Source organism: Puma concolor, chromosome E1, assembly GCF_028749965.1.
Source record: "Puma concolor isolate L17-30 chromosome E1, mPumCon1.1.hap2, whole genome shotgun sequence".
Lineage (NCBI taxonomy): Eukaryota > Metazoa > Chordata > Mammalia > Carnivora > Felidae > Puma > Puma concolor.
In genome coordinates, this window is record NC_141680.1 from 57,698,328 (window position 1) to 57,718,793 (window position 20,466).

The window sequence follows — 20,466 nt, forward strand, 5'->3', positions numbered from 1 at the left end:
CACTAACACGCTCCTCCCTGGCACAGAGCCCCAGGTGACTTTCTGCACCTGGCTTAGCACAGGGACTGCAGCCTCTGGCCCGCTGGATCCTCTGAGGCACTGGGTGGAAGGGGCAGAGGCGCTGATGGCCCATCCATCACCCTGAACCCAGTGTAAACAGTGGGCTGGGCCCCAGGTGAAGCCCAGGGTGAGGCTCAGGGAGGGCAGCCCAGGCTTTGCAGGCCTCTGGGCCCCTCCCCATGATGCTGGGCACTGCCAGGCACAGGGCCGCAGCCCCAGGGGCTCCCAGTGCTGTTTTGGTGGCTTCCTGGGACCAGCACAGCCCCTGGGGGCCTTGCAGAAGGCTGGGAGGCAAGCCTCTGTCCTCTCCTGCCTGGGCGCTTTCTCTGGGTGGCCAGAGCCCAGGGGGGTGCATCCTGGGTGAGAGGATGCAAGCCTCCATTTCCCCACCCGAGAAAATGATAAATGCTGGTTCCCAGGAATATGCTGAGGGCCCTCTGGGGACTGACTTTGGGAGACAGAGTCCCCAGCTCCCCTGAAGACAAGAGCCACGGCCCAAGCCCCTCCCCTCCAAGCAAAAAGAGCCAGGACATGGAGAGGACGGTTTATTGTGTAAAGAGGCCGATTGTACACAGCAAAGATTGTACTGACACAAATAGGGTGAGGGAGATCCAGAGGCCAGAGCTGGAGGGTGGAGGGGTGGCATCCTGCCCCCTCCGCCCCCCAGTCATCCAGGCAGCGGGTGGGGGCAGGGAGGATCGAATGGTTCCCTCCCCACCCTTCTCTGCCCCTACTGGATAAGAGAGTCAGGCTACATCCATTGACCAGAGAGAATATAGCAGGAGACCCTCAACACCCCACTCCAAACCCCTAAAATGCAGGAGGTCCCCCAGTCTGGCTTCTGCAGTCTAGTAGCCCCTGGTCTCCTCCTCAAGTGACCCGGACACTGTCCTTCCTCCTTTGGGCCCCAGCAGCAAGCCTGGTCCTGGACCAGGTGGTTCCAGGTTAGGAGGCTTGGAAAGGCACCTGCCAGGTGCCTTAAGGGACAGCTCACAGCTCCCTGTAGGGCAGCCCATTAGGGCACCGTGGCCCCTGGGGGTGGGTAGCACAGAAAAGGGGTCTTGAGGGGGAGCCAGAGTGAGGCGGGGGCTCTGGCCAGGGCCTGAAGCCCTGGGGACAGGAGGCTCCTGTGAGTCCACAGCCACCCAGATGCCCCTCTGGGGAGGGGGAGGGCAGGGAAAGGGGTTTGATCACAGCCTGTCCCCACCATCCCAGCTACAAGGGGCCTTTAGAGCCTGCCCCCCAGGACTCAGCCACTCTGTCAGCCCCGGCTCTGATTGTGGTCATTTAAAGCCCAGAACACGGAGTCAGGGGAGCATCAAGGGGCCAGGGCCCCCACCCTCCCCAGGTCCCAGCCTCACACCCGCTGGATCTCAAACAGCTTCACATCCGTGTCGTACCAGACAGGTGGGTCCACATTCCTGCAGAGGGAGTCGGCTGTCACCACGGGGGGGGGGGGGGGGGAGGCTGCTGGGAGGCCTTGCAGGAAAGACTGGGGAGGAGCTAGGACGTGGTACAGCCCAAACCCCTTCCACCCTGCTGTCCCACCCTAGGCAGTGGGAGCCCACCCTCGACTAGACGAAACCCTCCTGGTTGACCGTCCTGACATTAAGCCTACTGCCATGCCGGGACCCAGAGCGGAGGCCCCCGCTGAGTCCCCGCCGCCCCCCCACCCCCACCAGGCAGACCCACCTCAGGTAGATGACGCCCCACATGTAGGTGCGGAACCACATGGCCGTGCCCGAATTGGCCTGGTACTTGCGGATGAGGATGGGGTGGGGCACGGGCAGCAGCCCCACCAGGGTGCCGTGCTGCAGGAACCTCAGGATCTCTGACTCGTCCGTCAGGCCCCTGCCAGGAAGAGGAGATGGTTTCCAACGTGCCCACATGGGGAAACCCACCCTGAAAATCGAGGGGAGCATGGGAGCCATGCTCCCGGTCACACCCAGCCCAGGCCTCACTTGTCAATGCAGATCTTCTCCACCTGGGGAACCAGCACCTGAAGCAGCCTCATGATTGTCTGCAGTGGCAGCTTGGACTTCCACGAGAGAACCTGGGGGAGGGACGGGGGTTCCTGGGGCTGGAAGAGCAGCCCCCACCGGCGAGGGGATAGGCCTGACCCCTGACCCAGAAGCACGGGCTCCCCGGGGCAGAAAGGGTCCCCGCTCACCACAACAAGGGCCTGGCCCAGGGCAGGGCCCATGAACACTGGCAAGAGCTGTGGCCTGTCATCGAGCATAAACTACGTGCCAAAAGCTGTCCCCTTGGATCCTCGCAATGACATGACCAAGTAGGACGTTTATCCCCACTGAAGCACAATTAGTAGTGATCACAGGACACACACAAGGGAGTGGACAAGTGAACTGGGGAAGGAAGCTGGAAAGGAAAGCTTAGTAAGGAAGCCAGCGCTGTGGGCAACTGGAGTTCAACCCTGCAGCATATTCCGGAACAACGTAGACAGAGGAAGCAACCCAGCCAGAGAGTCCAAGGTCACCCAGCCGGAAGGAGTGATCTGGAGCCTGGCTCCCAGGCTCGTTCTTGGATTTGGACACATTCCCCTCCGAGCCTTCACTGAGCTGTTCGTAGGGCCAAGAGCCCCCACCCCGCCCCCTCAGAGCCACCTGCCCAAACCCTCACCCACTCCGATGTTGGGCTCCACTGCCCACTGGCTGACGCGCTGGACAGTCGCCGCTGCTCCCGCCATGCCTGGCCGGGCTCCTGCACCCAGGGAAGGGACAGGAGTGAGGGGTACAGGGAGCAGGCATGGGGCGAGGACAGAGGGAAAGCCCTTCTTCCCAGGCCCTCCCATAGCCTGGAATCTAGGAGGCAATGACACTGGCCCCCTTGGCGGGGGGCTCACTCCAAACGGTGGGGACAGCCCAACCCAGTATCCTTTGCCCTGGGCTTCAGGCCCTGCCCGACCCAGCCCAGCCTGATGACAGGTTTCAGGCTAGGGGCTGACTGGGCTGGTCGGGTAAAGGCCAGCTCAGCTCAGATAAGATTGATGGATGAGGAGTCTGAAGGCCAAGGGCTAAAGCCTGGGACCAGTAAACAAGGGAGAGGTCTGTGAAAGCACCCCGAGTCCCCAGATGCCCTGGGCACTGGGTTTCTGCCCTCTGTTGCAGGTAATCCCAGAGCACCCTGGCCCGGCCCCCACCGCAGAGGCTGGGGAGAAAGGGAAGTCCCAACCTCACCCCACTGTGGGAGTCCCCGTCACCCACCTCTGCAGTGGGACTGCCATCCGCCGAGCTCTGCTGGGACGTGGGCTCCAGGGATCGCAAGGTGCCATCCTCTGACACCTGGGACTTCTCCGTCAGCTTGTCAATGCCTGGGGGTGGGGGCAGGTGGGTGTGAGGACACCTGCTGTGGGGCCCCTCCGAGGAAGCATCTGCGCTGGGCCTCGCAAGGCCCCCTCTTTCCCCCACTTTAGCGATGCCATGCCTGACCCCCGCACACCCAGTTCTGAGGCACAGTCCCGCCCCCCCAACCAAGCTAGTCCTCCTCTGCCTCCCAATATCCTCACCCCCACCCCTGCGGCCATTCCCGTACCCTCAGCTTCCCAACACAGGCCATGCCCTTTGCCAGAGATTGCATGACATCCCAGAGACCCTGTCTGTCCCCCAACCACTCAGGCACCCACACCCCCCTGCCACCCGCCAGGGCCAGACCTGGGGTGGCCACCAGGCTGGTCTTGAGAGTGCCGGGCTCGGCGGGGGCGGCAGGGCGGGAGCCCTCCATGGAGGCGCCCTCTTGTGAGCCGGTTCGGGACAAGGGCTCAGCCGTCCGTCGGCGCCGTTGCAAGGCCTTGTGGATGGCAGGCGGGTCGGTGGGCAGGTTGGCCAGCTGGTGGAAGACGCTGCGCTTTCGGATGATGGCGTAGACCAGGTTGGAGTTTCCTGTAGAGAGGGAGCACGCCTCACCTCGGGGAGGCCCCCTCGCCTCCCCCTCCAGCCGGGCAGGTTTCTGGGAGGGGGAGTCTGGAGGACAGGAGGGCGTCTGACCCCAGAGGTAGGAGAGGGTACAGGGCGCCCAAGAGACGGAGCTGCAGAAGGACTGGCACCCGGCAGTGGGGGTGGCAGTGGCTATACCGAGATGTCACATTGTTGGAGAAGAGCTTCTGGGATGAGCTCCCCCCGTGCCCCTCCCCAGTCCCTTCCAGACCCCCTCACGGCCCAGCACACTAAAGGGTAACACTGGCAAAGTGGGGCAGGCCCAGCATGTCAGTGTCCACACCAAGCCAGCTGTTCAATATTTTGACCACGTCCCTAAGCCAGGTCACCAGGAAGGAAGGACAATAAGGACAATATGGCCTGGGCCTGTGCTCTGCTGCCCACACTGAATCCCCTCGGCTCTGGGCCTTCAATGCCCCATCCAGCTCTCTAGTCCTGCCTCTCACCACACTGTTCTGCTTTCAGTTCAGCATCTCACCCCAGGGCCTTTGCATATGCTGCCACCCCACACGATGCTTTTCTACCCTCCCCCACCCCCATTCCTCCCTCACGATCAGTGCAAATATTCCTTTTGGAAACAATAATAACCACTAATATTGAAGTCGCCAGACACTCTGCTAAATGCTTCTTGTGGGGTATTATTTATTCTTCCCAACACCCTCAGAGATAAGGACTCTTAGTACTATCGTTATGACTGTCTTATAGCCAAAGAAACTAAAGCTCAGAGAGGTTATGTGCCCACAGTCACAGAGCTAACAAGTGGCCAGGCCCGAATTTACAACAGGCAGCCTGGCATTTACAACATTCACAGGGCCGGCGCCACTCCGAACTTCCCTTTCATCAGATTTAAGGTGACCTGTTTGGGTGACCGTCCACTTGAAGCCTCCCTCCGTGCCTCCATCCCCAGCTGGGAGCTCCATAGGGGAGGAAGCATTCTGCTTTGCTCTCCACCGTATCCCCTCCACCCAGCACTGAGCTTGGTATACAGCAGGTGCTTAATAAATGCATGTTGCATGGACTGGGGGCGGCGGGACAGGGAGCTGTGTCCTCCTTAGATGGGAAGGTGTCCTTGCGCACTGCCCGCCCTGATTCCCATCCAGGCCAGGGGCTCGGGCTGCTGCCTCACCATCAAACTGGTACTGGATGATGTTGTTGAAGGCCTCCAGGAGGAAGAAGACCAGGTGGTGGTTCTGGGCAGCAGAGAAGAGGAACCAGGTGGTGGAGAAGGCCTCCAGCAGGTGCAGGAGCTTATTGGCAGCTACCATGGACAGGCTCTTGAGGTAGGGGGACACTGCAGGGGAGGAGCCGGCTCACTCCTGGGGCCCCCGCCAGCCCTCTCTGCACACCCCCAGCCTGAACAGGACTTCAAACCCCTGCTTCAAACCCCTGCCTGCCCCTTGCCTGTAAAGCCCCCCACAAAGCCAGGAAGAACGAGTCCTCAGAGGCCAAGGCCACACTGGCCACGCCTTCTACAGGACTCCAGGGGGACAGCCCTACTGTTCACAGAGCCACTCACACATGGCCTCTCGCCCACTCCTCACCACACCTCTGAAAGGTGGCGGGGGGGGGGGGGGGAGGCGGGTCCGGACACAGATGAAACCATCCCTGTTTTTATACAGACTCGGAGAGGTTTGTAAACTTGCCCAAAGTTCCCCGTTATAAAATGATTGAGCAGGGATACAAACTCAGGATCCGTGAGTCTTTCTGGAATATGAAACGGATACTCCACGCATAATTAGAAACTTATTTTTTGCAGGGCGTGTGAGGGGGAGTCAGAGATAAAGCGCTGTGCATGGCATGAAGCCATATATCGATCTGTGAGCTTCTTTGTCTCGTGTCTTTCTCCCTCACCAGGCTGGGGCAGGGACGGTGGCTTTCTTGTTCACAAATGCATTTCTCAGAAGCAGCTACACTTAGACAGTGCTCAGTTAAAATGTGTGAGACAGAGCCGGGGAGTGAACCAGTAAGGGAAGGTGCGGTTCTGGCCCCAGAGCTCAGGGTGCACCTAGGGGCCTCCAGGGCCCAGCTCCGGCCCATCAACTCTGGAGTCCAATCCACTCCCTCCCAAGACGTCCTCTCCAAAAGTCAGCCGCACATAAGTCATCCTGCCTCAGCCCACAGCCAGCCTGCTTCCTGGGTCCGGCATGCCAGCCAGCCTGAGACCCTCCCCTGGGACACAGGGGTCTGCAGTCCTTGTGGGAGGCTGGGGCACATCCTGGCACCCTGAGACCACACTGTCCAAATCCGTGCTGTCCAGCACAGTCACCACAAGCTGTTTGTGGCCATTTAAACACTTGAAACAAAGCTACTTCTAACCGAGATGTGCTGCACATGTGAAATACACAAGATTTTGGAGACTGGATGTGAAAAAGAATATAAAATATCCCAATAATTGGGGGGGGCGCCTACGTGGCTCTGATTTTTTAGTTCGGCTCAGGTCATGATCTCACGGTTTGTGAGATTGCTGAAAGCACGAAGCCTGCTCCAGATTCTCTCTATCCTCCTCTCTCTGCCCCTCCCCCACTCGTTCGTTTGTTTTTTTTTCCTCTCTCTCTCTCTCTCAAAAATAAATAAATTTAAGGGGCGCTTGGGTGGCTCAGTTGGTTAAATGTCTGACTTCAGCTCGGGTCATGATCCCAAGTTTGTTGGGTTCAAGTGCCGTATCAGGCTTTGTGCTGACAGCTCAGGGCCTGGTGCCTGCTTTGGATTCTGTGTCTCCCTCTCTGTCTGCCCATTCCCCTGCTCACGCTCTGTCTCTCTCTCTCTCTCTCTCTCTCTCTCTCAAAAATAAACATTTTAAAACTTTTATATAAATAATTAAATTTAAAAAATTAAGAAATGTATATCCTAATAATTTGCATGGGGTATAATTATATGTTGAGATGATGGTATTTTGGATAGAGTGGATTACATAAAATATATTATAAAATTATTGTCACCTGCTTCTGTTTTGTTGTTGTTGTTGTTGTTTGTTGTTGTTGTTGTTTTTAATGTGGCTACTAGAAAATTGACCAGTGTAAAGGAAGCTACCATCATACTGCTATTGGAAGGGAGGGGTTTGAGCCAGGGAGGCACGGCCAGTCAGCCCGTGGCCTGGCGCCACCTGGTGGTGAGCACTGGGAAGGCGGGCTCCCAGCCCCCCTACCGTTGACCACGATGGTGAGCAGGCAATCGAAGAGGGGTTGCAGCCGCTGGTGACCGCTGGTGATGATCTTGTGGAATACCTGTACGAGGAGGCAGAGGGGTGGCCGTGGGGTCCCCTCCACCTCCATACTGGGCCAAAAGGACATCCCCCCCGTCCCCAGGCCCTGGCTGAGGGAGGCCCCTCACCACAATGAGCAGGTCTGCGTGAGTACCGGTAAAGACCGGGATGTCCATGGGCACGCGCACTGAGTAGGGCTTGTTGAGCCGCACCCCAAAGTTCCGCTCGCCGCTCAGAAGCAACAGGATGAAGACTCCGATGTGCATCAGGCCCACCCGAGCTGCGGCAGGCGGTAATGAGAGTAAGTCACCACACAGGGTGCGGAGGGGAGGAAGGGAGCCCGGGGCAGAGACCCATCTCAGAAGCCCAGGAAGAAGTCCCTTCTGGGAGGTCAGAGCCCCAAGCCTGAGCTCCCCGGGGGCAGCACAGACCGGCCCGACCCACCCCCTCTACAAGGAAGCCCCCTCCCCCCCCCCCCCCCCCCCCCGGGATCTCATGCCCGCCCCCAGCCTTACACTGATCCGCTCGGGCATCATTGAGGAAATAGAGGGTGGGGACCAGGATGTCCAGCACATCACTGCTCTTCAGCACAAAGAAGAGGAATTTCTGGGGGGGCGGGGGGGGGGGACAGGTGGGCAGGGTCAGGGGGGAGACGGCTCTGCCCCACCCCCTCCCCATCCTGGGAGTGTCCCCAGACACTGTCCCCAACCCTGGGCTATCCAGAGTGGCCGCTCCCCATCTCAGGGGAGACCGCTGCCCGCCAGGCCAGGTCCCCGAGGCCAGCCCACCTTATTGAAGTCACAGAGCTTCCAGAAGAGGACCAGCAGCTCCTGATGGAACTGGATCTTCTTGGTGGAGTTGGGCAAATAGGTCTGGAGCAGAGGGTTGGAGAGTAGCCGGGCTATGCCCTTGAGGATGAACTGAAAGTCCTGAGTGGGGGACAGCGGGGACCTGTCCAGTCCAGCCCTCTGTGGCTGCGGCTTCCCCACAAACGCCTCCTCATTCCCCCGGAGCCTGGTCCCACCTCTAGAGCCTGAAAGGCCCAGGTTCTGTCATCAATAGCTGTCCTGATGCAGGCCCCTCAGGAAGCTGAGTCCAGGGCAGGTCCGGAGGGAACTCCTGCCCCTCCCCCAGACCACAGGCTCCCCTGTCCCCGAGCAAGGCTGCTCTTAGTGACCCCCCACACCCACACTCTGAACTGGACTCTGTGTTAACCGATGCCATGCTCCCACCCCTCCCCATCGCCCTGTCACACTGGAGGCACACTCTACTATTCTCAAAGAGCGGTCACTCACTCAGCACCTGCTACAAGAAATCCTCTCAACAAGGCAAGGGGGCAGTTACTGTTTCCATGTTACAGCCGCAGAAGCCAGCGCTCTGGGAACACAAGAACCTCCCCCAAGGTCCCAGGACACAAGAACTCAGGTCTGCCTGGCCTCTAAGGCCACTGTCATTCCCCTGACCAAAACCTGACCTCAGAGCCACCTCCTCCTGGAAGCCTGCCCAGTTGTCCTTACCCAGTTGAGGCCATCAGCCCTTTTCTGCGTCTCAAAACCCTCGAAGTCCTGCCATCACGGTTTCACCGGGGGTGGCCAAGTCCACAGGGACCCTGGTTCCTTCCTGTAGGGGTCAGGACTCCCCCTACCCCATCTCGTCTCCAACCCCTCGCCCCCCTGCAAGGCCATAACCACTGTGGGGGGTGGGCATTGAGAATCCACCGGAGCAAGAGCAGTGTTCAACTCACCTCTTCACGATGGATGCGGGACAGGTAGTTCACAAACAGGTTCTCAGGTCCTGGAGGCTGCCAAGAGTGGAGCCTGGGATAAGCGGGTGGCTTCACCCTTGCCCCTACCCCAGGGCTCCCTCAGACATCCCCAGGCTCACCACGAGGTGCCCACCTGGTATCCCTTGCCCAGCTCTGCTAAAGAGAGTGCCCCGAGCCTGGCAGGGCCAGCTGCCCTCCCCCCACTCCCATCCTTACGTCCGTGTCATCCATGGCAGTGCCCGTCGTGGTGCCGTCCACGGTGGGGCTGGCGCTGGTGGCACTGTCATGGTCCAAGGTGACAATGAGCACCTGGGCAGCCTCCTCCACCAGGGGTTCCCGGTAGTCGGAGAAGAGCAGGTGGTTGTAGGGGATCCCGTAGCCCACAGGGTCATAGGCACACACGGTGTTGAGGAGGGAAGTAAACAGGGGCAGGGCGTGTCTGCGGCAGAGGAGGGGCGAGGCTGTGGAGACCACGAGACCAGCCCTCGTCCACCTCCCAGGTGGCCACGCAGGAGGGTCAGCCAGGCCACCCCTCGTTCCACAAGTGTTCCGGCGCTCGCCCTAGGCTGGGAGCCAGATTACAGAACCAGGCTGATCCCCTCCTGAGTTAAGAGAGACACCCCGCCTTGTCCTTGCCTGCATCCAGAACCCAGGCCAGGCTGGGCCAAGCGCAGAGGAATTTATTACCAAGAGTGGGATGGCCAGTTATATGGGAAATCGTGTCGATACCCCTTAGATTTTTCTCCCAAGGGCTAAAGCCTATTTTTTTTTTTAATTTTTTTTTTCAACGTTTATTTATTTTTGGGACAGAGAGAGACAGAGCATGAACGGGGGAGGGGCAGAGAGAGAGGGAGACACAGAATCGGAAACAGGCTCCAGGCTCTGAGCCATCAGCCCAGAGCCTGACGCGGGGCTCGAACTCATGGACCGCGAGATCGTGACCTGGCTGAAGTCGGACGCTTAACCGACTGCGCCACCCAGGCGCCCCAAGCCTATTTTTTTTTAAATGTAAGACTATTTTTAGAGCAGTTTTAGGTTCACGGCAAAAATCACAAGGAAGGAACAGAGATTCCCCTGTACCCCCTGCACCCACACACGCACAGCCTCCCGCACGCGGCACTTTGCCACACCGAACCTACGTGGACACATCATCAAACCCATAGTTTACATCAGGGTCCATTCTTGGCACTGCGCCATCTACAGGCTTGACAATGACCCTCAGGTCTTTGAGAGGCAGATACCCTCCCTTGGGACTTCAAAAAACGGGCTGGGGTCCCACCGGGTGGGGGGCGTCCCCTCAGGGAGCCTCCTGAGCTGCCTGCACCACCCTGGGCACAGCTCTGCACAGCATGTGTAGCTGCTAAGTCCCACCATGTGCCCCCAGAGCCCAGGGACGCCCCCATGTGGGCCACTTCCCCATCCTTCGGGGTATTTCACGATGCCTTCTCCCCAGCCACTCTTCAGTGGCACTGCTGGATACAAGCCTCATGTAGCCGTTGAGAGTTTACAACGTGGCTGGTCTGAATGCAGATGTAAGTATAAACTACACGGCGGATTTTGAAAACTTAGCATGAAGGGAATGTAAAACCGCTCAATAATTCTGCACACTGGTTATATGCTCAATGGTAGTAGTATTTCGGATATATTCGGCTAAATGAAAAATTAGAATTAAGTCCACCTGTTTCTCTTTTATTCTTTTACTGTCACCACTGGAAATGTTCGACTTGCATATGCGGTTGGCGTTATATTTCTACGGGACAGCACAGCTCTAGATGGAGGACCCAGGCACCATTCCCCTACCCCAACCTCCCCCCCGCCCCCCCCCCCCCCCCCCACACACACAGTTGGGACATTGGACTTTGAGAGCACAACGTGTGGCCGGTACATTACAAGCCATCACCACCAGGGGGCAGCACCTCCCCTCAACTAAGACTCGGGGCTGGAGAGCAGCCTCCGCTCCCAGCTGCCTGGAACCAGAAGAATGGAAGGAAAGGCCAGGGGCCCCTCACCTGTTCTCCGTGGAACAAAAGAACTGCACCCACGGGTTGGTACTGCCACTGTCCGGAGCTGGGGGCAGGTACATGGCCTCAGAGAAGCATGTCAGCAGCAGTTTCAATAGCTCCATCCTTAGGGAGGGGGGGTTACGGCAGGGGGTTCAGTACCTGAGGATGGCAATTCTCCTGTAGGAGGGCATGCCCACCCTGCCCGGCCCCAGCTCAAGTCCATGAAAAGCAATGACCCCACTTTATGTCTATCAGATTGATGTTGGGTCCCAAGTGGACAGGGTCTCCTTGAAAGACCCCATGCGTGGTTCCCTCTCTGAGCCGGGGAGTGGGGGGAAGGCCTGGGGTCCAGCCACACCGTGGGCTCCGGGTCCAACCAAAGCTCACCGGTTCATGTCATGAATGTAGTTGGGCTGGGGAGAGTGAGCAAAGCCCACGCCAGCCTCCCAGATGTATTCACAGCTGTCCAGGGAGTGGACATCCTCTGCCGAGTCCTGGGGACACGGTCAGAGAGTGATCAGGCTGGGAGTGAGTGATCAAGACCCCCCATTGTCATCCCTGGGGGCAGAGACCCTCATATTATCCTAAAGACAGATCCTCAAAATGCCCCAGGTGATAATGCACAAGGGAAGAAATTAATGTTCTTGAAAGCTCATTTTTCTCCTCTGGTTCTTTTACTTCCTCGGTCTAGCTTGAGGCAGGGAGAGAGAGAGAGGGGGCGGGAAAGGAACGGAATTGGGTGCACCTGGAGGTGCGTGGGGGTGGGGGGCAGAGAACACTCAAGGTCGAGTCCATGGGCCCCCAGGAAGTGAGAGGGCCAGACCTCCTCCGTCCAAGCCCCACACCCCCCACCCACTGCCTAGGCGAAGACAATGGGTGCTTGTGCCAGCCTCCCGGATACAGGGGGCAGGGCCAGGCACCAGCTGGCTCCTCTCCAGCTGTACCAGCCACCAGCCCTTCCCAGACCTGCCCGGCTGTCCCAGAGCAGCCCCTGCCCTCACAGCGTCCCGCCCCAGGGAACTTCAACCAGCCCCAACCCAGGACCAGAGCCCTCCCCGGTCTGGGGGGTGGAAGACTGGGGGGCTCTCACCACAGTGCTCCTGCGGTGGCTCTGGACGGTGAAATCTGGGCAGAAGAGAAGGTCAGCGATGGCCAGAAGCAAGGACTCAGCCAAGGGCCGGGCATTCTCGTCGTCGTCCTCTCCCTGCTAGGGACATAACATATAGGTCCCCTCAGTGGTCGCTGGCCAAGGAGAGGTGGCCCCAGAAGGCGGCTGGGATCTGGGCCCAGGCAGGCACCCATGGGCAGTGGGATGAAGATAGAGGCAGAAGAGAAAGGAAGTAGATTCCCAATCACCTCAAACCTCCTTAGGCAGAAAGGGGCCAGAGCAGGAGCAGGGCTGGGACCCTGGGAGGAAAAACCCTCCCCACTGACTGGGAGGAGCCAGGCCAGGTCCCTAAAACTCTAGAGCCTCAGGCCTGCTGGGAATCACTGGGGTCCTGCCCTCGGCCCGGGAAGGGGCAGCCAGGGAGGGCAAGTGCCCAGCTGCCCTGCCCCACATCTGCCCAGCTGCAGGGGCAGAGACCCCTGTGGGAGAAGCCCCCTCCTCAGTAGCACCCCCTACTCGCCTACTCGCGTACTTCCCAAACGCCACAAGAGATTTGGAGGAATATGACCAACCCCAAATGGGTTCTCTCCCTGTCTCCCCATCACCTCCCACCCAGCCCCACAGCCAGGCCCACAGACCCCTCCTCGCCCTGCCCCGGGCACTGTGGACCAGAAGAAGCCCCTCCAGTCAGGGTCCTCAAAGATGTAGGGCAGCACACGGGTGAGAAGCCGGCTGCAGTTCAGAACGATCTGCTTCTCCTTCTCCGAATGGCAGCCGCTCTCCGCTCCCTGCACCAGCTTCTCCACGGCCTGTGGGGACACGCAGAGAGGTACACTAGAAGGGTGGGGAGTGGGGCTCTGACACTTGGGGTCACTCCAGGCTTTGGAGGGGTAGAGGCAGACTGGCTCAGTCAGCCCAGGGGGACGGGAAGTGGCCCAGAGAGCAGCCTCACTGGAGAGCCCAGCCTGCCGCTCACTGGCTGAGACCTTGCTAAGTGACCACCTGTCTGAATCTGTCTCGTCATCTGTAAAATGGTGACAGTAACAGCGTCCACCACACAGGATGAGTTGAATAAGCGGATGTGTGGGAAGGTGCTCAGCAAGGTGGGGGCCAGAGGAAGCCCTCACAGGGAGTGGGTGCCAGGATCACTTCCCTGCCAGAGCCCAGCCAGCGGGTCCAGGTGGGTGCCACCTTGAGACTGCCCAGACCTGGGCAGGCGGGATGTCATGGGGACCTGCTCTGTCGGTCCCCAGGGCTGGGCCAGCTTCCACGCCCCCCTGGGAGGGTGGGAAATGGCCCAGCAGGGAGTGGCAGCGAGGGACGGGGTACCTTGCGCTCACCTTGTAGCACAGAGTGGCCAGGTTGGAGGGTGACTCCTCCCGCACAGCCCGGATCTCTGCCGCTGGCACCAGGGCAAAGACATCCTGCACCGAGGTGGCTGTGTCCGCCCAGAACTGGTCCCAAAAGGCATCATCGGTGGCTTCCACAGGCTGTGGGGGGACCCGGTGTGTCCACAGTGATTACACTATCCCTTGCCGACAGGCCCACGGTTTGACCAGTCTGTAGCCAAGGGAGCCCCAGCAAGGAAGCCACGGTCCCCTTGTGCCATCCCTGCTGGTGCCCAGGAGCCCTCCCATGTGGGGGCCATGCTGCAGCCATCACGAGCCCGGGCTGGCACAGGCAGGCTGGAGACACTTGGTGCGGATGCCAGAGGTGAGCCGGGCACTGAGTTCGGCAGCCAAAGCCTAACTCAGTCCCTGAGGGACAGGGAAACTCACTGTCCTCCTCTGGGAGGGCCTCCCCACCTGGGGACCTCCCCAGGCCAAGCTGCTAGGTCAAGTGCCCGGGGACCAGACCCAGGTCATGCCCCTCCCCAAGGAAGAAGGCAAGACGATGGATGATCGATGGATGATCATTTCGCCTAAGCCCAGCCTCACCGTCTCCCCTCGGTCCCGGCTTCCACCCTCTCCCGGCGCACCCAAGTCTAAAGGAGTCAACCCGCATGGCTCTCTGACTGCCCCTGCTCCTCTCAGCACTCACCGCCAGCACCGCAGCTCAGTCCACTCTTGCCAGGGCCCCACCTCCAAATTTATCTCCCCAATCCTGCCTCCACACTGCCCCCAACCCATGTTCAAAGCACAGCACCGGAGGCACTGTTCCCTCCACAGAGACCTTTAGGGCTCCCCACTGCCTGCAGGACTGAGTCCAGACCTGGGCCAGACAGTCAGCCAAGATCTGACCTAACATACCTACATGCGTGCACACATGTGTGTGCACGTATCTACACACGTATGCACACACACACATATTGTACACGGACGCACACACACCAGTATGTCCTATCCCTATGACACAACCCTGTCACAACTTCTCTTTGCCTTTGCTCGGACTGTCCCCTCTTCCCCGCATGCCCACCCTTCTAGCACATTCCAAAGTCCCACCGGTCCTAGGGAAGTGACACACCTTAAACACAGTTGTGCATTTTGAATCACATAGGCAGTTCACAGAGGGCACCAATTTGAATCATCAATTCCACTTCTAGAAACCCTAAAGAAATGATCAGACAGGTGCACATATAAGGATGCTCCCTGACGTGCTATGGTTGATAACAGTGAGAAGTTGGAATCGACCTAACTAGCCAACAATCAGGGAACACTCAAAAAGTTAAGACACTTCCATATAACAGGTTATGATGCAAACCACCAGAACCGTGTTCCCAAGGAGTGTTAATGAATGAAAAACACTCAAGGTACAACACCGTGTGGAAAAGATAAGGTAAAAACTAACTGCAAGGTGGTCACAATCTTTGCTAAATTATACAGCAATAAAAGCCTAGAAGAAAATGACAGAATGTTCACAGAGATTAACTCTCTGGGTGGTTTTTATTTTTTAACTGATATTTTTTGGCAAGCGCACGCATCACTACTTTTTCCTTTTGAATGTTCGTCTGCTGAGGGCCAGGGTGTCCGAGGCACCCTCTGAACAGCAGCTCCCACAAGAGACCCTGGTTGCTCCATCAACCCAGCCTTCTCCCTTCTCTGAAAGCGCTGATGAATGCCCTGCTACCACACAAATCCACACACAGTGTGCATTACTCTTACCATCAAAAAATATATATATCTATCTCATTTAAAAATAACTCCGTCCTCTGAATCTCCTTCTTCCAAGAATTCTCCCAGAGCTCTAGATCCAGACAGGATTGCTTCCACCTTGGAACCCTGCTCCCCACCCTCAGTCACTCATCATAGGCCCTGACTCCAGGGTCTCAATGCACCTGCCTCAAGGCCCCATTAGCCCACCAGCCCTGTTTCCTTGACCCTGCACTGGGGCATATGGCAGATGTTCAGCCAATATTTGTTCAGGGAAAGGCCATCATTAGTCCTAGAGATCGCTTCAATCTAGTCCCTGGGCAGGGCTGAGCACCAGTGGGGCTGTCCAAGCTCCGGGTGGGGTAGAAAGCCTCACCAAGGTCCAAGTGTACCCTGGCCCACTCCCCAAGCAGCGCCCCCCACCTTCCAAGTTACAGGAGAGCACTTGGGGGACAGCACATGGCCATGGCCCTCAGGCCAGGCCTGGTACCAGGGCCTGCTCAGTCTCAGAACTGGTAGAGCAAGTTAGCTGGGGAGAAGAACAAAGGCCAAAGGAGGGGCCCTGGGGCTGGGGTTTGCTGGCCCTCCTGCCCTCAGCCAGGACAGCCCTCTGACAGTCACTGGAGTCACAGGATGCCACAACCCACCCCCCCCCACACACACACACACACACAGTGTGGGTGACCAGGATTGGGATGGGGAAGGACATCCTAGAAAACCTGGGAGCACCTCTGGGAAGCCCCCATCTCTGACACTTTCCCCACCACCCAGGTGGTTACTACCCCCTTAAAGGGGCAGAAACTCATCTGAGCACCAGTGGACTTGACCTCTGGCCCAGTTCATCAGGCAAGTATCACCTAGGGACTGAATTCAAAATGAGGAGAGAGACTTAGAAGGAAACTTAGGAGGCCCCAGGCTAGTCCAACCAAGAAGCAGAAGAGAGTCCCAGCTCTCGGGCTCCCATTGCGGCTCGGTCACCATCACCTGGCTTCAGCTCGGTCACCATCATCACCTGGCTACCCCAGGCTGGCCCGATGCTGTGGGTATTGGCCAGGGTCACTGGGGCCTCTCAGGCTTCTGAGGGGAGAAACACAGCCTAGCTCTGGTCCCAGTTACCTGAGCTGGGCTCCGCACAACTCGCGGAAGCTTCTAGAGTCCAAGCCAGTCTTTTTTGAAAAGAGTATTTTTGCTGGAGGTAGGAACGCTCTTGCTGCCAGGGCATAGGAACTGAACTACCCTGGTGGGAAACCAGATATTCTTAGCCCGGTTTTGCCAACATCTGCTCAGGCCAGACCCCCCACCAGCTTAGGGGCCCAGCTACATCTTTTCAACTTGCTGGGGGTGAGAGGGAAGGAAGGACCACAAGTGCTCTAGTCTGCTAAGGGTGACCTGTCCTGGAGGACCGTGTCACCACAGATTCACACGCACATATATGTGCACACACGTAAACATGGACCCACCAGATTTCACCTGGCCTACAGAGAGAATCTCCAAAAAGGCAGGATCTAGGGGAGGGTTCCGGGTCCAGGAAGGTCCTCCTTCTAGCGCCCCACCCATCCTAGGGAAGGTTCAGGAAACACAGCCCAAATTGCTAAGCCTCAGGACCAGGGTCGGGCCTAGCCCAGGGCAGGAAAAAAACAGGATGCAGTGCAGGAAGACAGGGAAGGCCCAGCAGCGGTGGCTCACGTCCACGCCACAGGAAAAGGTGCTGGGTCGGTTTGTCTGCGGCCCAGAACAAACATCTGTGTTCACAGCACAGCCTCTAAGGATCTGAGACTAGAGGACACCCTGTGGACCACTGGCCTGAGTCTCCTTGGGGATTCTGAGTGGCAAGGTCTGGAACAACCAACTGGGATCTGGTCTTCACTCCCCAGCTGCCCAAGCCAAGTTACTCTGCAGGACCGGAGGCTTCAGGGTCTCTCCCTCAGGCCACCCCAGGTCCCTTCCCACCTGCAGGGCCCTACTGGTCTCTGGAGGGAGACCCAACCTGGTCTCCGGCTCCAGTCTTGACCCAAGCCAACTCACTGTCCTCAGCTGGGAAACGGGACAGTAGCATCACAGCCAGCTCCATAACAGGGCCGGGAAAGCCATGGGCACACTGTATTTTGGGGAGAGGGCTAGCGCAGGTAGGAATCTAATCTACCCAGATCCTTTGGGACCTGGCTGAGCTAGTCCTGCTGGTCTGGCAAAGGACCCTGCCTGCTGAGCCAACAGCCCATAGTTCATTCCTCCAACAAGGTGTTTCCTTCCCCTGGTAGGTAAACATGGGAGTCTGCCTCCCTCCCTCCTCTCCCTGTGGCCCCACACGGAGGGACTGGCCCACTTCCCACCCATAGACCTAGAAGCCCCATCCCCAAAAAGCCAAGTGCTAGAATGAATCAGGAGCCATCAGGGAAGTGGCTGAGAAGCAAATCTGTTTTCTATCAAATGCCTCTTAGCTGGGTCTGGACTCTCCAGAGGCCCTGGGCATTTGCCAGGCACCTGACCTATCTCTCGTGGGAATGAGAGAGTATAAGACGAGAGGCCCAGCCTCTGGAGCTGTGACCAGCTGGCTGTGGGGAGATGGCTCCCTCAGTCCCACTCTAACTGCCATGAGCAAGAGAGAGCCCTTGGGGGTAAGGGTAAGAGGAAAGTCCCAGACAGCAGTCCTGACTCCCTTGAATGTGGGGGATCTGCGGAATCAAGGCTGGGCATCTCTGTAGCCAGGGGAGCCTGGTTCAAGGGGTAAGGAGAGAAGGGGTAGGCAGAGAAGCAGCCTTGCTGGGGCCAGGTCCTATATGTTGGGGGCAAGGAGGTGATCCCTGTGCCACTTGCGAATTCAGGGGAGTGTGCAGGCATGGACTAGGCTGAAAGACATCCCCAGGCCCCACACCAGCCAGTCAAAGACAACTTGGAGGGTTGTCAGCCCTGACCCAGAGAACAGAGGGTACCTGAAAACACAGCCATCCCCACCGCTGGGCCTCAGAGGAGGAGCCCCCTGGAGCAGTGATCCCCAGCTGGGAAACCGGACTTCATGGGCCTGGGAACAGGTCTCTTTGCTAGGCTGCAGTGCTGCCCGCCACTCTTTGCACGTTCTCAGGAAGACCCGGGCCTTCCCTTGCTGTGGACATCGACCTGGGCCCAGAGAGGCCGCTACCAGCGCGCACCAGCTGTTTTCCCCGACCCGGCAGGCGCCGGCCCGGCTTTGTTTGCATTGAATCAGCCAGGGTCTGTGCGTCTGGGAACCTCGGGCACCGAGGGGCAGGGAGGGGAGCAGGGAGGTGGATGGGTGGATGGGGGCGGGAAGGAGGGGAAGCTGGAGACGCGAGGCTGGAGGGGCGGGAGCGGGGGTGGGGTGGGGGGAGGGGGCGGGACAGGTGGCGGACAGCAGCGATGCCGGCTCTGGGAGTAGGCACACGTCAGCCTAAGGTGGCAACAGCGGCTGCGGATAGAGGGATATTCCCGGGAGAGGAGGCTGGCGGTGAGGGACTAGGGCTAGGGGATGAAGCCTTGGGCTACAGGCCAAGGGTCCCACTCCGGCCCTGCCTTCAGCGTCACCCTGCAGGCCAGCCGGTCCCCCATCTCCTGACAAGCCAAGTTCGCGCAGCCCCCCGGCCCTGCCCAGCCCCCAGCCCGGCAGGTGGGTGGGGAGGCCAGGGCCCCGGTCGCACCTGCGTCTTGGTGGTGAGCTGGATCACCGCCTTTCGGAAATTCAGCTTAGAGTCGGCCGACCCCATATCGCTGGAGCCCGCTCCGGCCCGGCCCCGGCCCCGACTCCCGCCCCGGCCCGGGCTCCGGCTCCAGCTCCAGCTCCGCGGCCCCCGCTGCTCTCGCAGAAGAGGAGCGGCGCACCCAGCCTGCGGGCCCGGCGTCGGCCCCGCCCCCTCCAGGCTCCTCCCCACTTGGCTCCGCCCTCACGTGGCTCCGCCCCCGCACCTGCCGCGCCCCGCCCCGCCCCGCCCGCTGCGTGCGCCGGGAGTCTCCCCCTCGGATCCACTGTGGCCACACACTCCAGGCGTCCTGCTCCCCCGGACCCCGTACCTCTGCGCCCTCCCTTCGGCTTCAGAGCGCTGTCCCTATTCCAGCTCTCCCATTTCCACTGGGCCGCCAGGGCCCGCAACCCTCCCAGCCTCCCATTCCCTGCCCCCATCCTCACCACTGGTCCCACGCAACTCTGGGCCCGTACTTTCCCAGGCAGCCCTCTCCTTTGAGTTTCTTCCTTGTCAATCCCGATTCTCCCCATTCCTTTTTTTTCCCCCCCTCGGTATTTGCTTTCCTGGTTCCCTTTTATTTGACCTGTCAAACCCACATCACCAGACAGCCCCCCTTTTTTCCAGCCACAAGCCCCAGGCTCCAGAAAAGCAGCTCCCTGGCCTGATGAGAGTGGGAGGGTCCCCCAGGTCCCACAACTCCTTTCTGGCCACCTGCCTTCCCTGAGAATGCTTGGAGGTCCATCTGTTTTCAACAAAATGTGTTGCGGGACTATTATTTACTAACACTGTGCCAAGGACAGGGACATTGGGAGCTTAAGTCACGGGGCCTGCCCTTTATGAGCAATTGGCTTGGGAAAGAAACGAGGAAAGAAGTAAATATGGTTCAGCTGAGTGAGCCTTTGATAGAGGCAAATTAATATTATCAATGATGATGATGCCTCTAACACAAGAAAAACCTACCTCTGAGGTAAGTGTTATCCCCATTTTACAGGAGGGGAAACTGAAGTTCAAAGCAATTGCATTACTTGCCCAAAGTAATGACAACTCACACAACTGCTAAAGAACAAAACCAAAACAGCAAATCCAACTCTGGTACCAAAAGAGGCAGCATGTTTTCCATATCATCTTGCATGCTGTGTCTGGAAGCTTCTGGAAATCCTAAGGTGCTTCAAAGAAAGGTGGCATTTAGCTTAAGTAGGAATCCCACAGGTGAAAAATGAGGGGTGGTCCATCTATCCAGTGAAAGGGTGGCACAAAGCAGGGTAGGACAGGCATGGAGGCAGAGAGGAGGGGGACAGGGATGTTGCCCTGTCACCCAAGGAGCAGACTCCGAAGGATAGCTCTGTCTTTGCTCCAGAGGTGGGTTTTCCCTGCCCTGGATAACATTCTGGGCAGGCTCTGTGGCTTTTCTAATCCCTCCAAGATAACAAAGGAATAGTGTCTTTATTTGGCATTAAAAAAATAATTAAAATCCAGTCTACTCTACAAATCACCCAACCTCAGTCCAGGCCGCAGTGACATTAAAAATTCAGAATCTTGGGGCACCTGGGTGGCTCAGTCGGTTGAGCGACTGACTTTGGCTCAGGTCATGATCTCA

The 20,466-nt window shown here is 58.5% G+C and overlaps 1 protein-coding gene across 4 annotated transcripts; it reads right to left on the reverse strand.

Moving 5' to 3' along the window:
* Positions 1-592: 592 nt before the first annotated feature.
* On the reverse strand, positions 593-19,011 carry HID1 (HID1 domain containing). 4 transcript variants are annotated; one of them, XM_086687995.1, is made up of 19 exons: positions 18,828-19,011; positions 13,429-13,578; positions 12,727-12,897; positions 12,074-12,184; positions 11,368-11,474; positions 10,987-11,103; positions 9,194-9,416; positions 8,957-9,013; positions 8,001-8,141; positions 7,728-7,818; positions 7,341-7,492; positions 7,156-7,234; positions 5,137-5,301; positions 3,729-3,956; positions 3,282-3,388; positions 2,698-2,778; positions 2,022-2,113; positions 1,753-1,911; positions 593-1,481 (listed from the first exon to the last, which is right to left on the reverse strand). In XM_086687995.1, exons 1-19 carry the CDS (start codon positions 18,891-18,893, stop codon positions 1,418-1,420), a joined length of 2,361 nt encoding a protein of 786 aa, XP_086544121.1. In that variant the 5' UTR covers positions 18,894-19,011; the 3' UTR covers positions 593-1,417. The 4 variants fall into 4 exon arrangements, with proteins under 4 accessions (XP_086544121.1, XP_086544120.1, XP_086544119.1 ...); XM_086687994.1 differs by having other exon boundaries at positions 12,071-12,184; positions 18,828-19,010; XM_086687993.1 differs by having other exon boundaries at positions 12,074-12,187; positions 18,828-19,010.
* Positions 19,012-20,466: the final 1,455 nt, after the last annotated feature.

Coding starts and splice junctions, on each gene's coding strand:
- HID1 (XM_086687992.1), bottom strand. CDS start 18,893: ATGGGGTCGGCCGACTCTAAGCTGAATTTCCGAAAGGCGGTGATCCAG. Junction 7,819..8,000: donor AGCTCTGTGACTTCAATAAG/GTGGGCTGGCCT, acceptor CCGCCCCCCCAG/AAATTCCTCTTCTTTGTGCT. Junction 3,389..3,728: donor CAGCCTGGTGGCCACCCCAG/GTCTGGCCCTGG, acceptor CCCCACCCCCAG/GCATTGACAAGCTGACGGAG.